Genomic DNA, 16,155 nt, shown 5'->3' with positions numbered 1-16,155 from the left:
TGAAGAGATCAGAGATCACTCAAAGACAGACGAGAGAGAAGACGTTTAATGTATTCTAGTCGTTTTAATTTATTAAATTATTACTTTTAAATGATTCCTCTTCTGACCATGAAGAGACTGTTCAACAGGAGAGGATATGAGGAACGTGTTTTTGAGAGTTTGCACCTGAAGCTGAAGGATTTGAAAGAGAAAGCAAAGGGTTTGAAAAGCAAATACCTCTTCAAAGAAAATATTCCTGCCTGTCCCCGACCAGAGTTTCATGTGTCTCATCTGAAACACGACACAGACAGAGTTGGATTACGTGGCATCTGGAGAGATGACGGCTTCAGGAACCCACATGGAGGCTCTCTGCTGTGGTGGAGTCTGGCTGTGGGGCCTGATGACATAACATCAGCTGAGAGGAGGCTCCTGGAGACGACCTACCCCGACCGGACGGAGGAGCAGGTCCAGATGCAGCAGAGCTTCCTGGGGAAGTTTGCCACCTCCCCGGCCTTCTCAGAGCGCTCCAGGCTGGGCTCGTACCGCTTCACCTTCCCCCTGGAGGAGGTGCTGGAGGCCTACAGCCAGCAGGTAGTAGATTACTTAAAGGAGCAGGCTGTAGTTTTGTTGAAGAAATGAGAACAGCTTGTTGGTTCACTTATGGACAAAAGTTTGTATTGTTACCTCATTAATATTGTAAATATTACAACTTTCTTCTCTAAAACTACGTAGTGCCCCTTTAAAGTGAATGAAGGCGATGTGGTCTGTGTGTTGTGTTCGTGACACAGAGACCTTGATGAAAGTGTTTGTGAGGACTCTTCCACTAAAACCTCTTTCATGGTTCCAGTTTTGCTCCGATGCTCAGCCCGTCATGCGGGTGTACGAGACCATCCTGTACAAACAGGAAGTGGAGTACGTTGTGCTGGTGCACAGTCCAGCCAATCAGGAGCAGTTCTCAGACCGTCCTCTGCTGACTGACGACCCAAACTCTGTCTGCTCCTACAGAGACGGCTGCTTCATCTGGAGGCCTGAGGCCATGTGTAAGACACACAGGTAATAAACACTGTACTTAAGTACTGAAGTACTTCACTTTACTTTACTTTACTTTTGTATTAACATTCTGTCCAACTTTATACTTCTACTCAGCTGCATCCCAGACACACAAACATTGTACAGTTTACTCCACTACATCTGTCTGACAGCTTTAGTTACTAGTTACCTTTAAGATTACAATCTTTAATTCTTTATGGGTTCAGATTCTACTTTTTAAGATAAGTAAACTTTAAAATGCTCTTGGATTAGCAGAAAAATACAGTCACACAGCTAAAAAAGTAAAACTTCTTACAGGACGTCTCTCAAGTCTTTGTGTTCGGTGTTCAGCTGTTTTGCATCCAGGTGTTTCACCTGTGAAGGTCTGTGGACGGAGGACCGGGACCTGGAGGATACGATTTGTGGTTGACTCTCTTCAGCTGCCACAGCTGCAGTAACGCAGCAGGGAGAGCTGAACTGAGTCAAAAGGTTCAGATCTTTCCTTTGTGTCTGTTTTCTCTCAGGTGTGAGTTGGTCCTGAATCCTGATGAACAGCAGATGGAAGTGAGGGATGTCGGGCCATACCCTGAGTATTATGTTTGGGATAATGTAGCCGTCGCCCTGCATGTGGACAGAGAGGTACCTTCATGCTCATTCTTCTCACTTTTTATAGAGATTAGGATACTGATGGAGGTTAAAGACTCAGGTCTTGATTTGAGACAGGACGGCTTGTCTGTGTTGATGATGGTTTTGTTTAAAGTGATGGTTTTGTTTAAAGGTTCCACTTCCAACGTGACTTCATGATGTTAACAAGCTTCATTATTAGAAGGCAGCTCAGCTCAGTTTATGTGTTATGAACATTAACGCAGCCTCTGCTCCTGGAGCTCTGTCCAGTGGACAGACTGGTGAACCAAACTCCTCCATTGCTGCTCACCATCGTCTCTTTTTCTGTTTCAGGTGCTGAACTTTGATTCTGCCCGACTGAGACAGAACCTCAGGTACTGCGACAAAGCAGAAGCTCCAATTGTGAAGTCTTGGGAATTTGAGACCTTCCCACAAGCTGCAGAGTCAGTCAGGAAACTGTGGCCCGACGTCTCCTCACCACTGGAGAGAGCTGAGCCGCTAAATGAATGTCTGTCGTCTGTCGAGCATGAAGATGTACAGAAGCTACAACAATAACAACAACTATAATAAATGAAGTATGAATATTAGAAATACTAACAGCTGTAAAACAACTGTAGTCTACATATAACCAGTAATAACAATAATGACAACAATAATAATTCATTTTCAAGCAGCGATGAAAGGGCCTCACACACATATTATTTGTTTTATGGCTTTATTCAATAAAGGTAAAGTGCTTCTTCTGTTTGGGTTCCTGTTTGTGTAAACACTGTGAATGTTTGTTATATTGAATGAAAAGTCAAACATTCACCCGATCGTAATATTAAATATTAAACATGTTGTCGTGATGTGACAGTTGGCTGAAATATTTTAACGTGAGGATTTACACAACAAACGTTATATTAAACACTGATCCAACTCACTGTACGTAGTAAAACTCGGTCAATTGAAGATTTTTTTTTTTTTTTTAAATACTGGTGTTGTGAGAAAAGATGAAGAAGAAGAAAGAAATAAACTTTTTTATCTCCTCGATCGTCACACAGCGGCGCTCTCTGATATGATCGACACTTACAACCGGCTCCGCACACAATGCACGACTAACAACACAGATATAGAAATGATAAGAAATAAAAAAATGTGTTGCAAATTTCACAAAGCCAGAGGCGGCTAGAAGACTGCATTCAGTTTCAGTTCAGTCAGCGAGCTGTATTGGCAGGATATGATGTGAGTATGTATGTATACCCACGAGCAAAACTTTCTGCTTTATGCAAATACAGACTGAAATTAAATCTATTTGGTTGTATGAAAACAAGTCGCATGGATGGAGACTCATGCAAAGAGGAAGTCACAACAACAGCAGCAGGCAATCGTTGTGTCTTTCCTCCCTTGTGTTGTGTCCTGCTCTGATTTTTGAACAAGGAACAAGGAGCAGGGGTCCGTTTCACAAAGCAGGAGAGTGTTTGTGTCAGACTCTGTAGGTGTCTAAAGAGAGGACAGGAGCTCACCTGAAACGACTTGATAAAGTCTGTTTCCTGCTTAAATGTATTTATTTAAGACAACAAAGACCATCCAGAGAGTATTTATGTATTAATTTAAACAACACAGTACAAATACCTCAGACTTTACCTTCCACCACTGTTGTCCTCTGAGCTTGCAGCAGTTTGTGTGACTGATTCAAGACAAACGATCAAAATCCAAACTGGTTTTAATGTTGAAGTCAGACATCAGTTGTATGATGATGCTGCCACCTGCTGGTCACCCAGTTCACATCTTCACCTTCTGCACTGATAAATGGTTTTTATGTTTTGAACAATTCATTTCAAAGCTGTAGTCACTGCTTATACTTCAGACTTTACATATAAAATACTTTGTTAAATATGAACCATTTCATTTTTTACTTCTGGTGTATTTGTTAAATGTGGTGTTGCTATTAAAACATGTCAGTTTTGCACATCAGTCGAGTGTCTTTGTCAGTTGAGCTTTAAGATCAGAGCAGATAAAAGAGGAGAAGATCAAATGGTGACTACATTACCCACAATGCAACTCTTTCTCTTTCAGCTGGGCGGCAGATTACAGTGTGTTAGCAGCTGATGTGTCCTGCAGCAGAGATGAGGAGCAGCTGCAGAGGTGGTGAGATCACTTCTGTCTGACTCCACATCAACACGTGTTTCAATTATAACCAGACGCTAACGAGACGCTGACTCGAGTGACATCACAGGAGGACTAATCTCACTTCACACAGTGAGTTTCTCCAACAACAGTCTGCTGGTATTTATTTCCAAAAATATAAATGTTGTGGTGTCTGATGCCGTCTGCAGTCTGTTGTGTCAAGTTTTCATCTGAGGCGACCTTTTGCACATTTCCTTTTAAAATAATTTTACTCAAACAATCAATCATTTCATCAATTTTATTCAAAGTGCAGAGAAAAATAAACCTTCACCACAGATTAACCCATTCATTTCTTCACAGAGCTCAAAGTATTAGATGAGAGAGGCACAAATCCATTCAAAATGTTGGAGAAAGTACGAGTTTACAGTGCAAAACCCTTCTTAACATCCTTCACTTGTGATGTCCAAGTTTCATCCTTACAGGGTTCAGAATTAAAGATTGTAGCGAGTAGGAAGAAACAGGATAAAACAACAAATAGACAAACAACATGATGAGTAAAACAGCCACATTAATAACACCAGTGTTAAAGGAGATGTAACAAATGGAGAAAACTCACCACAAACGGAGCGTCGTACGTTTCTGCAAACCACGGTTACATTTAACTTATGTGCTTAAAATGTATCTTATCAACATCAGCTGATTTTACTTTGTTTGTTTTATTATTTGTAAACGTGAAACCACTGGATATTTGTGAGGAGAAGGGACATGTTCCAGCCGTGTTTGTGACAACAGAACCAGGCATTTTAAGCCAAAACATGATGTTTTCTGAACCTTAACCGAGTGGTGTTTGTCCTCAAACTAACCAGACGTAAGCACATTATTGTCACAACAAAAAATTGAAAAATGAACATAAATAAATGTAAATTTACAACAGAAAGAAACAAAGGGGGCGGCTGTAGCTCAGTGGGTAGAGCAGGTGACCAGTGACCAGACTGGTTCGAACCCCGGCTCCCCTGGGCGGAACTGAGCTACATGCCGAAGTATCCTTGAGCAAGATACTGAACCCCAAAACTGCTCCTGACGTGCAGTTGGCACCCTGTGTGGCAGCCTCTGCCGTCAGAGGGCCCTGCGATGAGCTGGCGACTCATCCAGGGATAAACCCCGGCCTCCGCACTATGAGAACTGGATTTGGCCCCCGCAACCCCCTGAAAGGGGGGATAAAGCGGTAACATCTCCGCGACCCTCACGGAAAAGCGGTCAAGATAATGAACTGAACTGAACTGAACAAAGTTTTAACATATCTGTGATTTGCCTGTAAGTGATAAATGTTTGGATCAGTACAATTAACTGTATCTCCAGTTAATGTTCCATAAAGGTGCCATCATGTTGTGTCCCTGGTTCTGTATCCGGCTGCTCAGCTCTCTCCAGTCGTGAGGGACAGTTGGGCCACAATATCTGAACTATCTGTTCAGCGTCTGGGAAGTCATCAAACTTGTAATGAGGTGTAATTGAAGGATATGCTCTGCTGCAGTACTTGAGGTTCTGTCTCAGTCGGGCAGAATCAAAGTTCAGCACCTAAAACAGAAAAAGAGAAGAAGAAGATGATGAGCTGAACAGCTGCAGGGTCTCTGAATGAAACATGTTTCCAGAGAGTATGCAGGACCAGAACTTGCAGATCCACATGACGGCAACCTGTCTGTAAAGAGGAGAATGAGCAGTGAAGGTACCTGTCTGTCCACATGCAGGGCGACGGCAACCTGATCCCAAACACAATACCTGAGACGAGGCGCCACCTCCTCCACCTCCATCCGCCTTTCACCAGGTCTCCGGACCAACCTATAGCTGAGATAAAGAAAAGCAAACAAAGATTTTAAATCTGCAGTGCAGAACTTTTGTCTCCCCCTTCTGGCAGTGAGAGTAATTACACAAACACTGTTGAAGTGTTTATGACGCCGTACTGAGTCAGCGCACTCTGTCACTACTGACACAACTGGATGCTGTTGAAGTTTACAGGAAGTGATGTCATGACATTGGCTCTGTTTCTGCCTCAAGAGGACATTTTAAACGCACCACAGACTCAACATGTCAACACATTTAAACAGTTTCAAACTGTCTCAGTATGTCTCACTTGTGTGTCCCACACATGGACAGAGGCCTCCAGGTGAAGCAGCCGTCTCTGTAGGAGCAGACAGAGTTTGGGTCGTCAGTCAGCAGAGGACGGTCTGATAACAGCTCATCACTGACCGGACTGTGGACCAGCACAACGTACATCACTTTCTGTTTGTACAGGATGGTCTTGAACACCCGCATGACGGGCTGAGCACCGGAGCAAAACTGGAACCATAAAGGAGGTTTTAGTGGAAGAGTCCTCACAAATAAATGGAGCACTACGTAGTTTTAGAGAAGAAAGTTTTTACAATATTAATGAGGTAACAATACAAACTTTTGTCCATGAGTGAACCAACAAGCTGTTCTCATTTCTTCAACAAAACTACAGCCTGCTCCTTTAAGTAATCTACTACCTGCTGGCTGTAGGCCTCCAGCACCTCCTCCAGGGGGAAGGTGAAGCGGTACGAGCCCAGCCTGGAGCGCTCTGAGAAGGCCGGGGAGGTGGCAAACTTCCCCAGGAAGCTCTGCTGCATCTGGACCTGCTCCTCCGTCCGGTCGGGGTAGGTCGTCTCCAGGAGCCTCCTCTCAGCTGACGTTATGTCATCAGGCCCCACAGCCAGACTCCACCACACCAGAGAGCCTCCATGTGTGTTCTTGAAGCCGTCATCCCTCCAGATGCCACGTAATCCATCTCTGTCTGTGTCGTGTTGCAGATGAGACAGATGAAACTCTGGTCGGGGACAGGCATTGTCAAAATCATTTGGGAGGTATATGTTTTTCAAGTCTCGAGCCTCCTCTTGCAAGTCATTCAGCTTCAAGTGCCGACTTTCAAACACATGTTCATCATAGCCTCTCCAGTTTCTTTGTGTCCTCATGGTCAGATGTTGGTTAAAAAGGCAAATTAAAAGTCCATTCCTGCAGTTTACACTCTGCTCACTGTCCTCTGCTTTCTAGAGGAGTGTCTGATCTCAAACAGCAGCTGAGTGTGTGACAACATGATAAACCACATCCATTTATTGTTTGAATAAGCAGTGTGAGTCGTCACATGATAAAAGAGAAGTACAGCAGCGAGTCAAAGCTTACACATATCAGCTTCTTCCGTTGGCTTTTCTTTCTTTACTGCACTGTTCCTCATGGTCTCATTGGACAGCACATTCAGACCGTGTGTTATAGCCACGTACCTCTCCTTCCTGGAGGCACCGCCACATAATGTTACACCAGAGATATCAGATGCTGCGGTTGCTCAGCTGTGCAAACAGACACATACGAACACATCTTAGTTTTTCTGATCAGTAACTCCAAAGTTTTCACATCACAACAGCTGTTTTATTTCATGTCTTTTTTACCTCTTGGTCTCGTGTTTTCTTGCTTTTTATCTGCAGAAGACCGAATTTCTACTGAAAATCTCCTTAAAAAAATAAAATATCTTTCACAGTTAATAGGAACTATTTTACTTTTTGTCAAGCTGTCACAATTTCTTCTGTAATGACATTTTTTAAAATGTATTTATGTATCTATTATTTATTATTATTGTCATTATTATTAGGGCCCGAGCACGACTCTCGTGCGAGGACCTGAGGACCTATTGTATCTGTAAGGATTTTCTTTTTCTTTTCCTTTTTCCTTCCATTCGACTGCACATTCGGCGGCCGAACGCACCCCAACGCTCACCAAACTCGGAACATACGTCTCATTGGTGCGCTGCTGTTACAATTCACAGTGAGGCCCGGGGACTCCATAGCGCCACCTAACGTCGGGTCATGTGACCAAAAACTTTCTCGGCTCGTCATGAACTTTACAGGACTCATGGGTCTCAAGGATTTAGCCGGGAATTATTTTTGTTGCGATTCTCATCTTTTCGACGCTGTTTTCGGGACTTTAGGATGTTCGCAGACTCACCAAATTTGGCCCGTAGCTTCTAACGCATGAGTACGTTAATTCGATACCACATCTGCCCTCACGCGCGGCACAACAGCTCAGTAGCGCCCCCTAACGCCCCTCTTATGGCTTTTCCCATTTTGTACAAACCCATTTCTATGCCTCGTTCTTTATTTAACTTGTCCTACAAATTTAACGCCACAGACTTCACACTCACTAAGTCTCATCCTCATACCTTGATGATGAAAAGTTGTCAAAAGCTTTCGCCTACCTTATTCCTGGTGGGCGTGGCGGTCCGTTCCATTTCGATGACCCCCTTATGGCTTTTCCAATTCTGTGTGAACCCCATTTCTATGCCTCGTAGTTTAACTATCTGTTCCTGCAGATTTACCAGCACAGACTTCACATTCACTCAGCAGCGTCCTCATAACTTCGACAGCCTGCGTTTACCTGGTGGCCGTGCGTCGACCTGAGAGCTGAACCAGATGTTGAGCAGCTTTGCTGGGTGAGAGCTGCTCCCTCGATGTGCTGCGGCTGGAGGGTGATCAACTCTCCGCCGTCCCGAAACCGGGAGTTAAGATTGAAATATGCATCTGTAAGAGACAGATAAGTAATAAGTAATAAGTCAAACAAAATTATATGATATGACTCAGTTTTCTTGGTCTTTGAGCTGGAAAATAACACATTTAAGTGAGAACTATCGCGTGCACAAGACGACTTCAACCACAAGTTATTGTACAGTGGAAACTGCTTTAATGTTGTATTGATCCTGGAGACTGATCAACCGATTATATGGATCAAAATGCCTGGGACAGAATAATTTATATACAAATGCTGTTTGCAAACGACAGTGAAAGCCTCCTGGTGTCATCTAATCCCACAGATATCTAAATAATATATCCCAGAGTGCCTTCACAGGACAATCCGGAAGTTAACCTAGTTAGCGTTAGCCACCGTTAGCATAACTACTATAACAACGCTACAAACTACCCAAAAGTCCAAAACTCGATTCTTTCAAATGAATATAACTTGACAGGGTTATATATATATTGTAGGACGTAACATTCAAGTGAATAAAGACTGTTTCTGTTTCTTCGTATGACGAAAAGTTGTCACTTGACTTTTACTCACCTCGTAGTCTCCACACTTCACAAATACGTGCTTCCGGTATTCTCACTTTTATATTGAAAAGCTTCGAATCAACTTCCGGTCCCCACAGTGCAGCTCTGCAGCCAGAACATGGATCTATTATATATCTATTATTATATATTATATATCTATTATTATATATTATATATCTATTATTATATATTATATATCTATTATTATATATTATATATATATTATTATATATTATATATATATTATTATATATTATACATCTATATATATAATATATAATAATATATATTAATATTATATATTATATATCTATCTATTATAAATCTATTATAAAACTATTATATATCTATTATATATATGGTTATATAATACATCCATGAGCCAGAGCCCTCTCGATCCTTATAACAGGAAGTCCTTATAACTTCAACATACAATTGCCCATCTGCATCACATTGCTCACACATGTAGAGGGACTCACCCTGAATACGTCTCTGCATCAATACTGTGTCATATCTATAGCGCCACCCACTGGACACAAGAAGTCACTGAATATGTCACTGTTGTGTTTTGAGTGACACGGATCCCATTTAGGTAGGAACCTTTCCACAGGCAACGGGCGAGCGCACATCTGGCTGCACACATCTGGCTGCACACATCTGGCTGCACACCCTCCGTTCATCGCTGCTTGCAGCTTTAATTATTGTTGTTGTCATTTCTTTCTTTCTTTCTTTCTTTCTTTCTTTCTTTCTTTCTTTCTTTCTTTCTTTCTTTCTTTCTGAAAAGCAAACTTAGTGCTTAATTTATGTATTTAATATATTAATGCACCATTATTAATGTATATATTTATAGTTGTTGTAGTCTTTCTGTTGTTCATGTTGTTTTATTGAGTCTTCGTGCTTTTATTTATTATTAATAACTGTTGCTCTTGGAGGAAGACTTTTATTGTGAAGGTTGTTTTGGCCGGAAGCCGCCTGATGCCGGTGAAGCGGAGCCGCCGCCGCCCGGTCCGACACAAAACCACCAAACTAACAGGGAAAACACGGACATAAAGTCTGTCAGTGAGGTTAAAGTGAGCGGAGCGGCCGTGGAGAAGTTTCACACTCGGTTTAAAAAACTGTTCAACGGGTTTAAAGCAACATTTGACGGTAGTTTCTGGCGGACGTTAGCTAACTATGTTCAGTTAACTCCGTGAGTAGCCGGAGAAGCTAACTGCGCTAACGGGATTAGCTCTGTGGGTCGCTACATGTCTGAGGAGCGGAGCACCTGGTCGAGCCAACCTGGAGACCTGTAAAGGTGAGTGTTCACGTCATATCTGCTCCCGTTTGAAGCTAACTGTTGGCATTAAACTGTGTGGAGAGTGAGGATCGGTCCAGGAGGTGAACTAACGTCACTGCATCACCTGGAAAGGTAACATACGGTTTGTTTACAGGGGAGAACAGTGCGCCAAACTCCATTGGTAATTCTGGAAATTTTAGAGTTCGCACGCATTGTAGCAGAGATGAATGCTGACTTGTACATAACTCATGTCTTTTAAAGTTACCCACTATTCGGCATACATATAATGTATGTATTAGTGCTACTGATAGTAAATTAATTACATTGACTGATTTGTGAAAATTGACCATTATCACACCTTGTTTACTGAATCATTTGAATTCTGCTGGAATGGTGCTTAAAAAGTGATTTTTCAAGTTTATATTAAGTTTCATGTCTGTCAGGACTGTAACTGTGTTTGTTGAACCATAAATCTCTTCTGTTCTCATCAAAGTCACTGTCACTGACAGTAACAGTGATAATAATTTTGATATTCTTTAACTGGCTGTTCTTGCTTCTTTATTACATTTTATTTTATTACATTTAGTCTAAGGGATACACTGAGAGCATCTACAGAAACTGAATTCAGTACATTTCAGGAAAGAAGATAAGGAAGAAAAAGGCTTAAAGAGATGAAGACAAAGAAAACAAAGACATGAGACTAACAAACAAACAAACAAATGCAACAAAAAACAAAAGTCAGTGAAATACAGTCAGCGCAGTTCCTCTCAGGTGAAGAATAAAATAGACATTTAATTTATAGACATTTTAATTATTTTAAATAGAATAAACAGTGCATTGATTAGTCAGAAAATGTACAGACTCATAGTTAAAATAATAATAAGCCTTAAAACCCACGCCCCTGTTGAAATAGTTGTAATGAGTCCCGGCGCTCCAGGTGTCTGTCAGCTGTGTCGTAGAGATCGAACGTGTGATCTTGACTCCCTCCGTCCTCCTCTGCTGTGTTTGTCCAGGATGCTCCAGGGGCCGTACGGCAGCCTGGACCGGGACCGGCCCCTCATCCGGCTCCCCTTCACCAGCTTCGCTGTGGGGACGGTTCTGCTCCCTCTGACCGGCCTCATCGCCTGCCTCTTCATCTCACTGGTGTACCACTTTGAGGACGCAACATTCACACACTGTCATGTAAGTTGTCGCAACAACGACGTCAGTTAGTTTGTTTCGATGACACGATGGGAGACATTTGTGTTTGTGAGGAAGGTGACGGTCTCCTCATGGCTCCACACACACCTGATGTTTTCAGAAGGGATCGATCGATATTGATTCTTCAGGCCGATGCCGATAGCATCATTAGTAATCAATAAGGCAGATAACTGATAATTGGAAGTGATAAACATTTGTAGTAAAATGTATCTCTTAGTGTCAAAACTAAGAACAATCGGTACACTTTACTCAGTTTCTGTTTTTAAGTACAATTTTGAAGTACATTATTTTAGTATTTTTCAAGGAAAAACTTACAATTAATTTTTGCTTTTGAAAGATTCTGTTGTTAATTTAATGTTGTCAGTTTTGGTTTTCAGTAGGTCGACAATGACCGTTCTTGATTTGACGTGTGGATTCAGCGAGTTGTTTGTAGATTCAAAGATATTTTCTATTTTACAGTGTTGTTGGAGGTGACGTGAACTAGAACTAGACTTTTATTATTTAATTTAGAGGAGAGAACATCAAACTCTACATGAGATGAGGACTAATGTCGAAAACCTTGAATTATTTCTCTGTTTGTTGTTCGAGAAGCTGAAATAAACGTCTGTGTTTTGTTTGTTTTTTGGTTCAACCAGGTCTCAAACTACCTCCCGTCAATCAGCGCCGCCATCAGCCGCGTGCCGGAGCGCTACATCTGGCGCTGCTGCATCGGCTTACACTCGGCGCCGCGCTACCTGGTGGCCATCGCGTACTTTAACTTCTACTGGGGCCGCTTCACCAACAGGCTGCCGGAGCTGGTGCTGAGCGGCCTGGCTCTCCTCTGCAGCCTCGCCGAAAACACCGGCCTGCTGCTGCTCACATACGTGTCATCCACCGAAACCTACAGTGAGTTCAACGGCCAGTCAGAGACGAGCCGACCGACCTCTTCCATCTTAAACGAGCGTTAATAAAGTATTGATGAGCCGTTTGTCCCTGCAGATCTTCATAAGAACGGTTTCATCGTGTTCATAGCGAGCTCGCTGCTGCACATGCTCATTACCTGCAGACTGTGGCAGGTGATCAGGAGACACTACGTGAACCCAGAGGTGAGAAAAAACACAGAGCTTCATCCTGCAGCTGTGTGTCTGTTTTCATCAGTTACTTATAATTAACCGGTGAATCATTAAAAACGTATAATAACACAAACATCCCTCACAGATGATTTCAGCTTTTCATCTGAAGCTTTGACGCTGTAGAGCTGCAGAATATGTTAAAGTAGTTTTAATTATTGTTTTTTCGTGATTGGTTTTGAAACAAAGACGTGAGAATGTGACTTGAATTCTTTATTATTATTATTTATTTCTTCATACTCGATCTCTTGGACAATTCATCGACTGCTGCTGTTTCAGCCGTCAGTGCTGAGTGTTGACCTGCAGGCGGCGCTGCACAGCCAGAAATCCACCATCAACACAGCAGGTTTCTTGTAATCCAGGTTTACTCACCCAGATGTGTCTCTAGTGGTCCTTAAAGAGTTTCAAGGCGTGCTTGAGGAGATTTCAGAGATTCCTAATAATTATAGAGGTGCCTGAGGAGGTTGTGGGGTTCCTGTAGGAGACTCCACATGTCCTTATTTAGACCCTTGTGGTCCTTGAGGAGGATTTAAGGATTATTTAGTAAAGTCAATTGTGGTGGTTCAAGGACTGCTTGTAAAGGGAAACTAGAAAAGCGTGAGGACGATCATGTGGTCCTTGAGGAGGTTTGGGGGACTTTTGTTAGGGTTCTGGAAGTGTTCAAGGAGACATTAGTTGACCTTAAAAGGTTTTGTGGATCCTTGAAGAGATTCTAGCGGTTCCTTAGAAGGTTCCAGGGGTTTTTGAAGGGGGTCATCTGAGCTTAAGGTGAGGTTCTTGTGGTTGAGCAGGGAAAGCCTTGAGGATGTTCTTTAGGTTCTTCAGGAGGATCGTGTGGTCATTTAGAAGGTACTCGAGGAGGCATTAAGATCCTTGAGATCCTTGAAGCGATCCAAGGACTGCTTGAAGACATCCCAGGGGTTCCTTTATAGGTTCCAGGGTTACTTGATGGGAGATTGTACAGCTTCATCAGAGGACCATGTGGTCCTTGAGGTTTGGGGGTGTTCTCATGGAGGCATTAGTTGACTTGTAAAAGGTTTTGGGAACCTTGAAGAGGTTCAAGAAGTGCTTGAGCACATTCTAGGAGTTCTTTTGGAGGTTCAAGCTTGCTTGATGGGGTTATATCCTTTTATAGGGGTCCTTGAAGGGGTTTTAAGTAACCTTACGCAGGCTCTAGTGGGAGCACTAATGGAGGTTTTTAGGGATCTTTGAGGAGATTTTGTGGAACTTGAAGTAACCAAGAGGTTCATGAGGAGGATTTTATTGTTTTTTAGGAGGTTGTAAAGTCTGAAAAGTATGAGGAATATTTCAGGAGGAATGTTTCAGGAGGTCATTGAAAACATTAATTGTGTCCCAATGAGGTTTTAAGGGTCTTTGAGGATGTTAAATTGATATTCAAGGAGGTGCTTGTGGTACTTGAGGTTCAAGGAGTACTAGATAAAGATCATGAGGTGGTGAAGACGTGTTTATTTTAAATGAAGTTATTTGTGTTTTTGATGTCGTCAGCAGGTCATTGAAACTGTCGATCGCAGCTCTTTCAGTGAGTTTTCAGATGTTAAACTGCGCTCCGGGCTCTCCCTGTCGAGCAGGAAATACATGAATAAGTTCCAAATTTAACTTTTGTCTGAACTTTATTTTGGTGCTTCCCTGTTTCGGTATCAGCAGAGCAAATGTGTCACTGAGTGACGGCAGCAGTTTAACCACAGCTCTGCATGGCCGCCCTCGTCATGTGACTGCTGAGCTTCCAGGAAAAGCGAACCACCTCTTATTATTAATATTTGATTATCGCAGGGTTCCCGCACATGAATTGAAAATGGAAATGAATCTTAAGTTGCAGCTCTGAACTGTTTATTATCTAAAGAAATCATGGATTTACTGGAAACATACCTTAAGTTAAAAGCTGATCATCAGTTTCTGAACATCTATATTTCTCTCTTCTGTGTTAGTTTTCTCCAAATCAAACATTTAAATGCTCTGTCTGTTTGTCCGTCTCAGGAAATGACATCATATCGTTGGAAGGTGCGTCTCTTCCTGTTTAACGTCAGCTGTTGTCTCGCTGCTGCATATTTCTTCAGACGCCACAACAAGTACTGTGAGGCAGGAGGTGAGTGTCAGAGTCCAGATCTCTGGTTCACACCACGATTCTCCTCTTTATTCACTTCCTGTCTCTCCGTCCTTCAGTCTACACCCTGTTCGCCTTCTTTGAATACCTGGTGGTCTTCTCCAACATGGCCTTCCACATGACTGCCTTCTGGGACTTCGGGAGCAAAGAGGTGATCGTGGCGACGCCTCCTGAAGACAAACGATACTGAGCGGCAGCCTCACCTGTTGACCCTTTAAAAAGGTGAAAAGAGACCAGGAAACTGGTTCCAACTCTGTCACATATCTGAACACATGAAGGCCTCACGCAGCCTCATTAACATTACATGAGAACTGATACTGAAGCCTGATGATCATTCCAACAAGACCCGCTCGTCATGTTTGGACCGACAGCCTCGTCAGAGGTTTAAACATGGTAGAGATGTACCGATAACGAGTACCGAACTCATAGCAGTGCATTAAAAATATATATATATTATTTTATATAGTATTACGCTGCTGTGAAGTAGCAGGATCCTGTTTCTAAAGAATTAATTATTTGGCATCAGATCGGTGCAAAGACTGATTCCAGTATTTTAAGTGGTGTCAGAGTCATTTCCCAAACTGGTATCTGTTTTAAAACGACCAAAAAATAGTTTTTAAGCTCAGCTTCAGCAGAGATGGAGCAACATTTTCCACCCATACTTGTTGAGAACAAGATTGTCTCCAAAAAGCTTTTAAAGAATAAATAAAAGATGTCTCAAAAACATTGTTGTGTGATGTTGTCTGACCATCAGCAGCCTTTATTTTTCCTCTTCAGGTGATGAGATCTGAAATGTCTCGAGCTTCAGCGATCATCTGTTATATCTTTGACTCTGCTGGTATTTTTGTTCTCTTCCACTTCCACCTACTTGTGCACGTCCCTACAGAAACAAAACACTTCAAAGACGACACAGCTAGCTCGCCGTTACTGAACTTATCCTGTGTGCACGAAGACGATCAGCTGACTGCTGCTGGGAATTACTAAAAACGTTGTATTTTGTCCCGAGGAGGCGGCTTACGTCCTGCGTCACCGGAGCTGTGAGCCTGATGCTCGTTCTCATCGGCTCGCATTGGGTGTCTCATCACTTATAACGGCAAACAGAGATGATTTTTGTTTTTTGCGGAGGTGGACGCTAATTTATTAATTTAACCCGGACGATGATCTTTTCCAAAACCTAAACAAACCAAAATATTGTTTTTAATACCTGAAAACAATAAATCTAATATTAAAAAGCCTTAAAACAAAACTCAAATAAACTCCGGTCCCCCACACCAGTATTATTTTTTCAGAGATCCTTTATTGATTTGTTTGTGAGGAGGGTTCACTCTGGACAGATTTGAGAAACTGAATTTCTCTGTTGAATCACTGAAGGCTGTTTGTTGTTTTATTTTAGATGAATATTATTTGAACTTGTCAAAAAGCCTCCAGGACATAAAACCAGTGATCCGTTGATCTTTACTGATCCACGTGTGGTAATCTAACAGCGGCACATTTATCAGTGCTGACAAACAAAATGCTTAAATCAAATCGTGGGTTGAAGAATTGTGACAGCTCGAGTAAACACTGTTCATCCCCGTGTTCAAGCTGTTGGTGATGAGC

General features: G+C 42.3%; 3 protein-coding genes across 4 annotated transcripts; 2 read left to right on the top strand and 1 right to left on the bottom strand.

Annotated features, from left to right (window-relative positions):
• Positions 1–108: 108 nt before the first annotated feature.
• LOC141006732 (uncharacterized) lies at positions 109–2,333 on the top strand. The gene is made up of 4 exons (XM_073478953.1): positions 109–570; positions 827–1,032; positions 1,533–1,647; positions 1,966–2,333. The coding sequence occupies exons 1-4, from the start codon at positions 109–111 to the stop codon at positions 2,185–2,187; spliced, it is 1,005 nt and encodes a 334-aa protein (XP_073335054.1). The 3' UTR covers positions 2,188–2,333.
• A 1,692-nt stretch (positions 2,334–4,025) lies between these two features.
• On the bottom strand, positions 4,026–8,888 carry LOC141007727 (uncharacterized). Of its 2 annotated transcripts, none has more exons than XM_073480119.1 (6): positions 8,860–8,888; positions 8,000–8,321; positions 6,264–7,097; positions 5,870–6,075; positions 5,469–5,583; positions 4,026–5,316 (listed from the first exon to the last, which is right to left on the bottom strand). In XM_073480119.1, the coding sequence occupies exons 3-6, from the start codon at positions 6,723–6,725 to the stop codon at positions 5,101–5,103; spliced, it is 999 nt and encodes a 332-aa protein (XP_073336220.1). In that variant the 5' UTR covers positions 6,726–7,097; positions 8,000–8,321; positions 8,860–8,888; the 3' UTR covers positions 4,026–5,100. The 2 variants fall into 2 exon arrangements, with proteins under 2 accessions (XP_073336220.1, XP_073336221.1); XM_073480120.1 differs by having other exon boundaries at positions 7,197–8,321; positions 8,860–8,879.
• A 935-nt stretch (positions 8,889–9,823) lies between these two features.
• Positions 9,824–15,282, top strand: pgap2 (post-GPI attachment to proteins 2). The gene is made up of 6 exons (XM_073479334.1): positions 9,824–10,143; positions 11,139–11,307; positions 11,961–12,210; positions 12,304–12,410; positions 14,430–14,538; positions 14,616–15,282. Exons 2-6 carry the CDS (start codon positions 11,140–11,142, stop codon positions 14,744–14,746), a joined length of 765 nt encoding a protein of 254 aa, XP_073335435.1. The 5' UTR covers positions 9,824–10,143; position 11,139; the 3' UTR covers positions 14,747–15,282.
• The last annotated feature ends 873 nt before the right edge of the window (positions 15,283–16,155 follow it).

This window comes from Pagrus major, chromosome 13, assembly GCF_040436345.1.
Source record: "Pagrus major chromosome 13, Pma_NU_1.0".
Taxonomy (NCBI): domain Eukaryota; kingdom Metazoa; phylum Chordata; class Actinopteri; order Spariformes; family Sparidae; genus Pagrus; species Pagrus major.
This window is presented reverse-complemented; position numbering and strand designations above follow the sequence as displayed.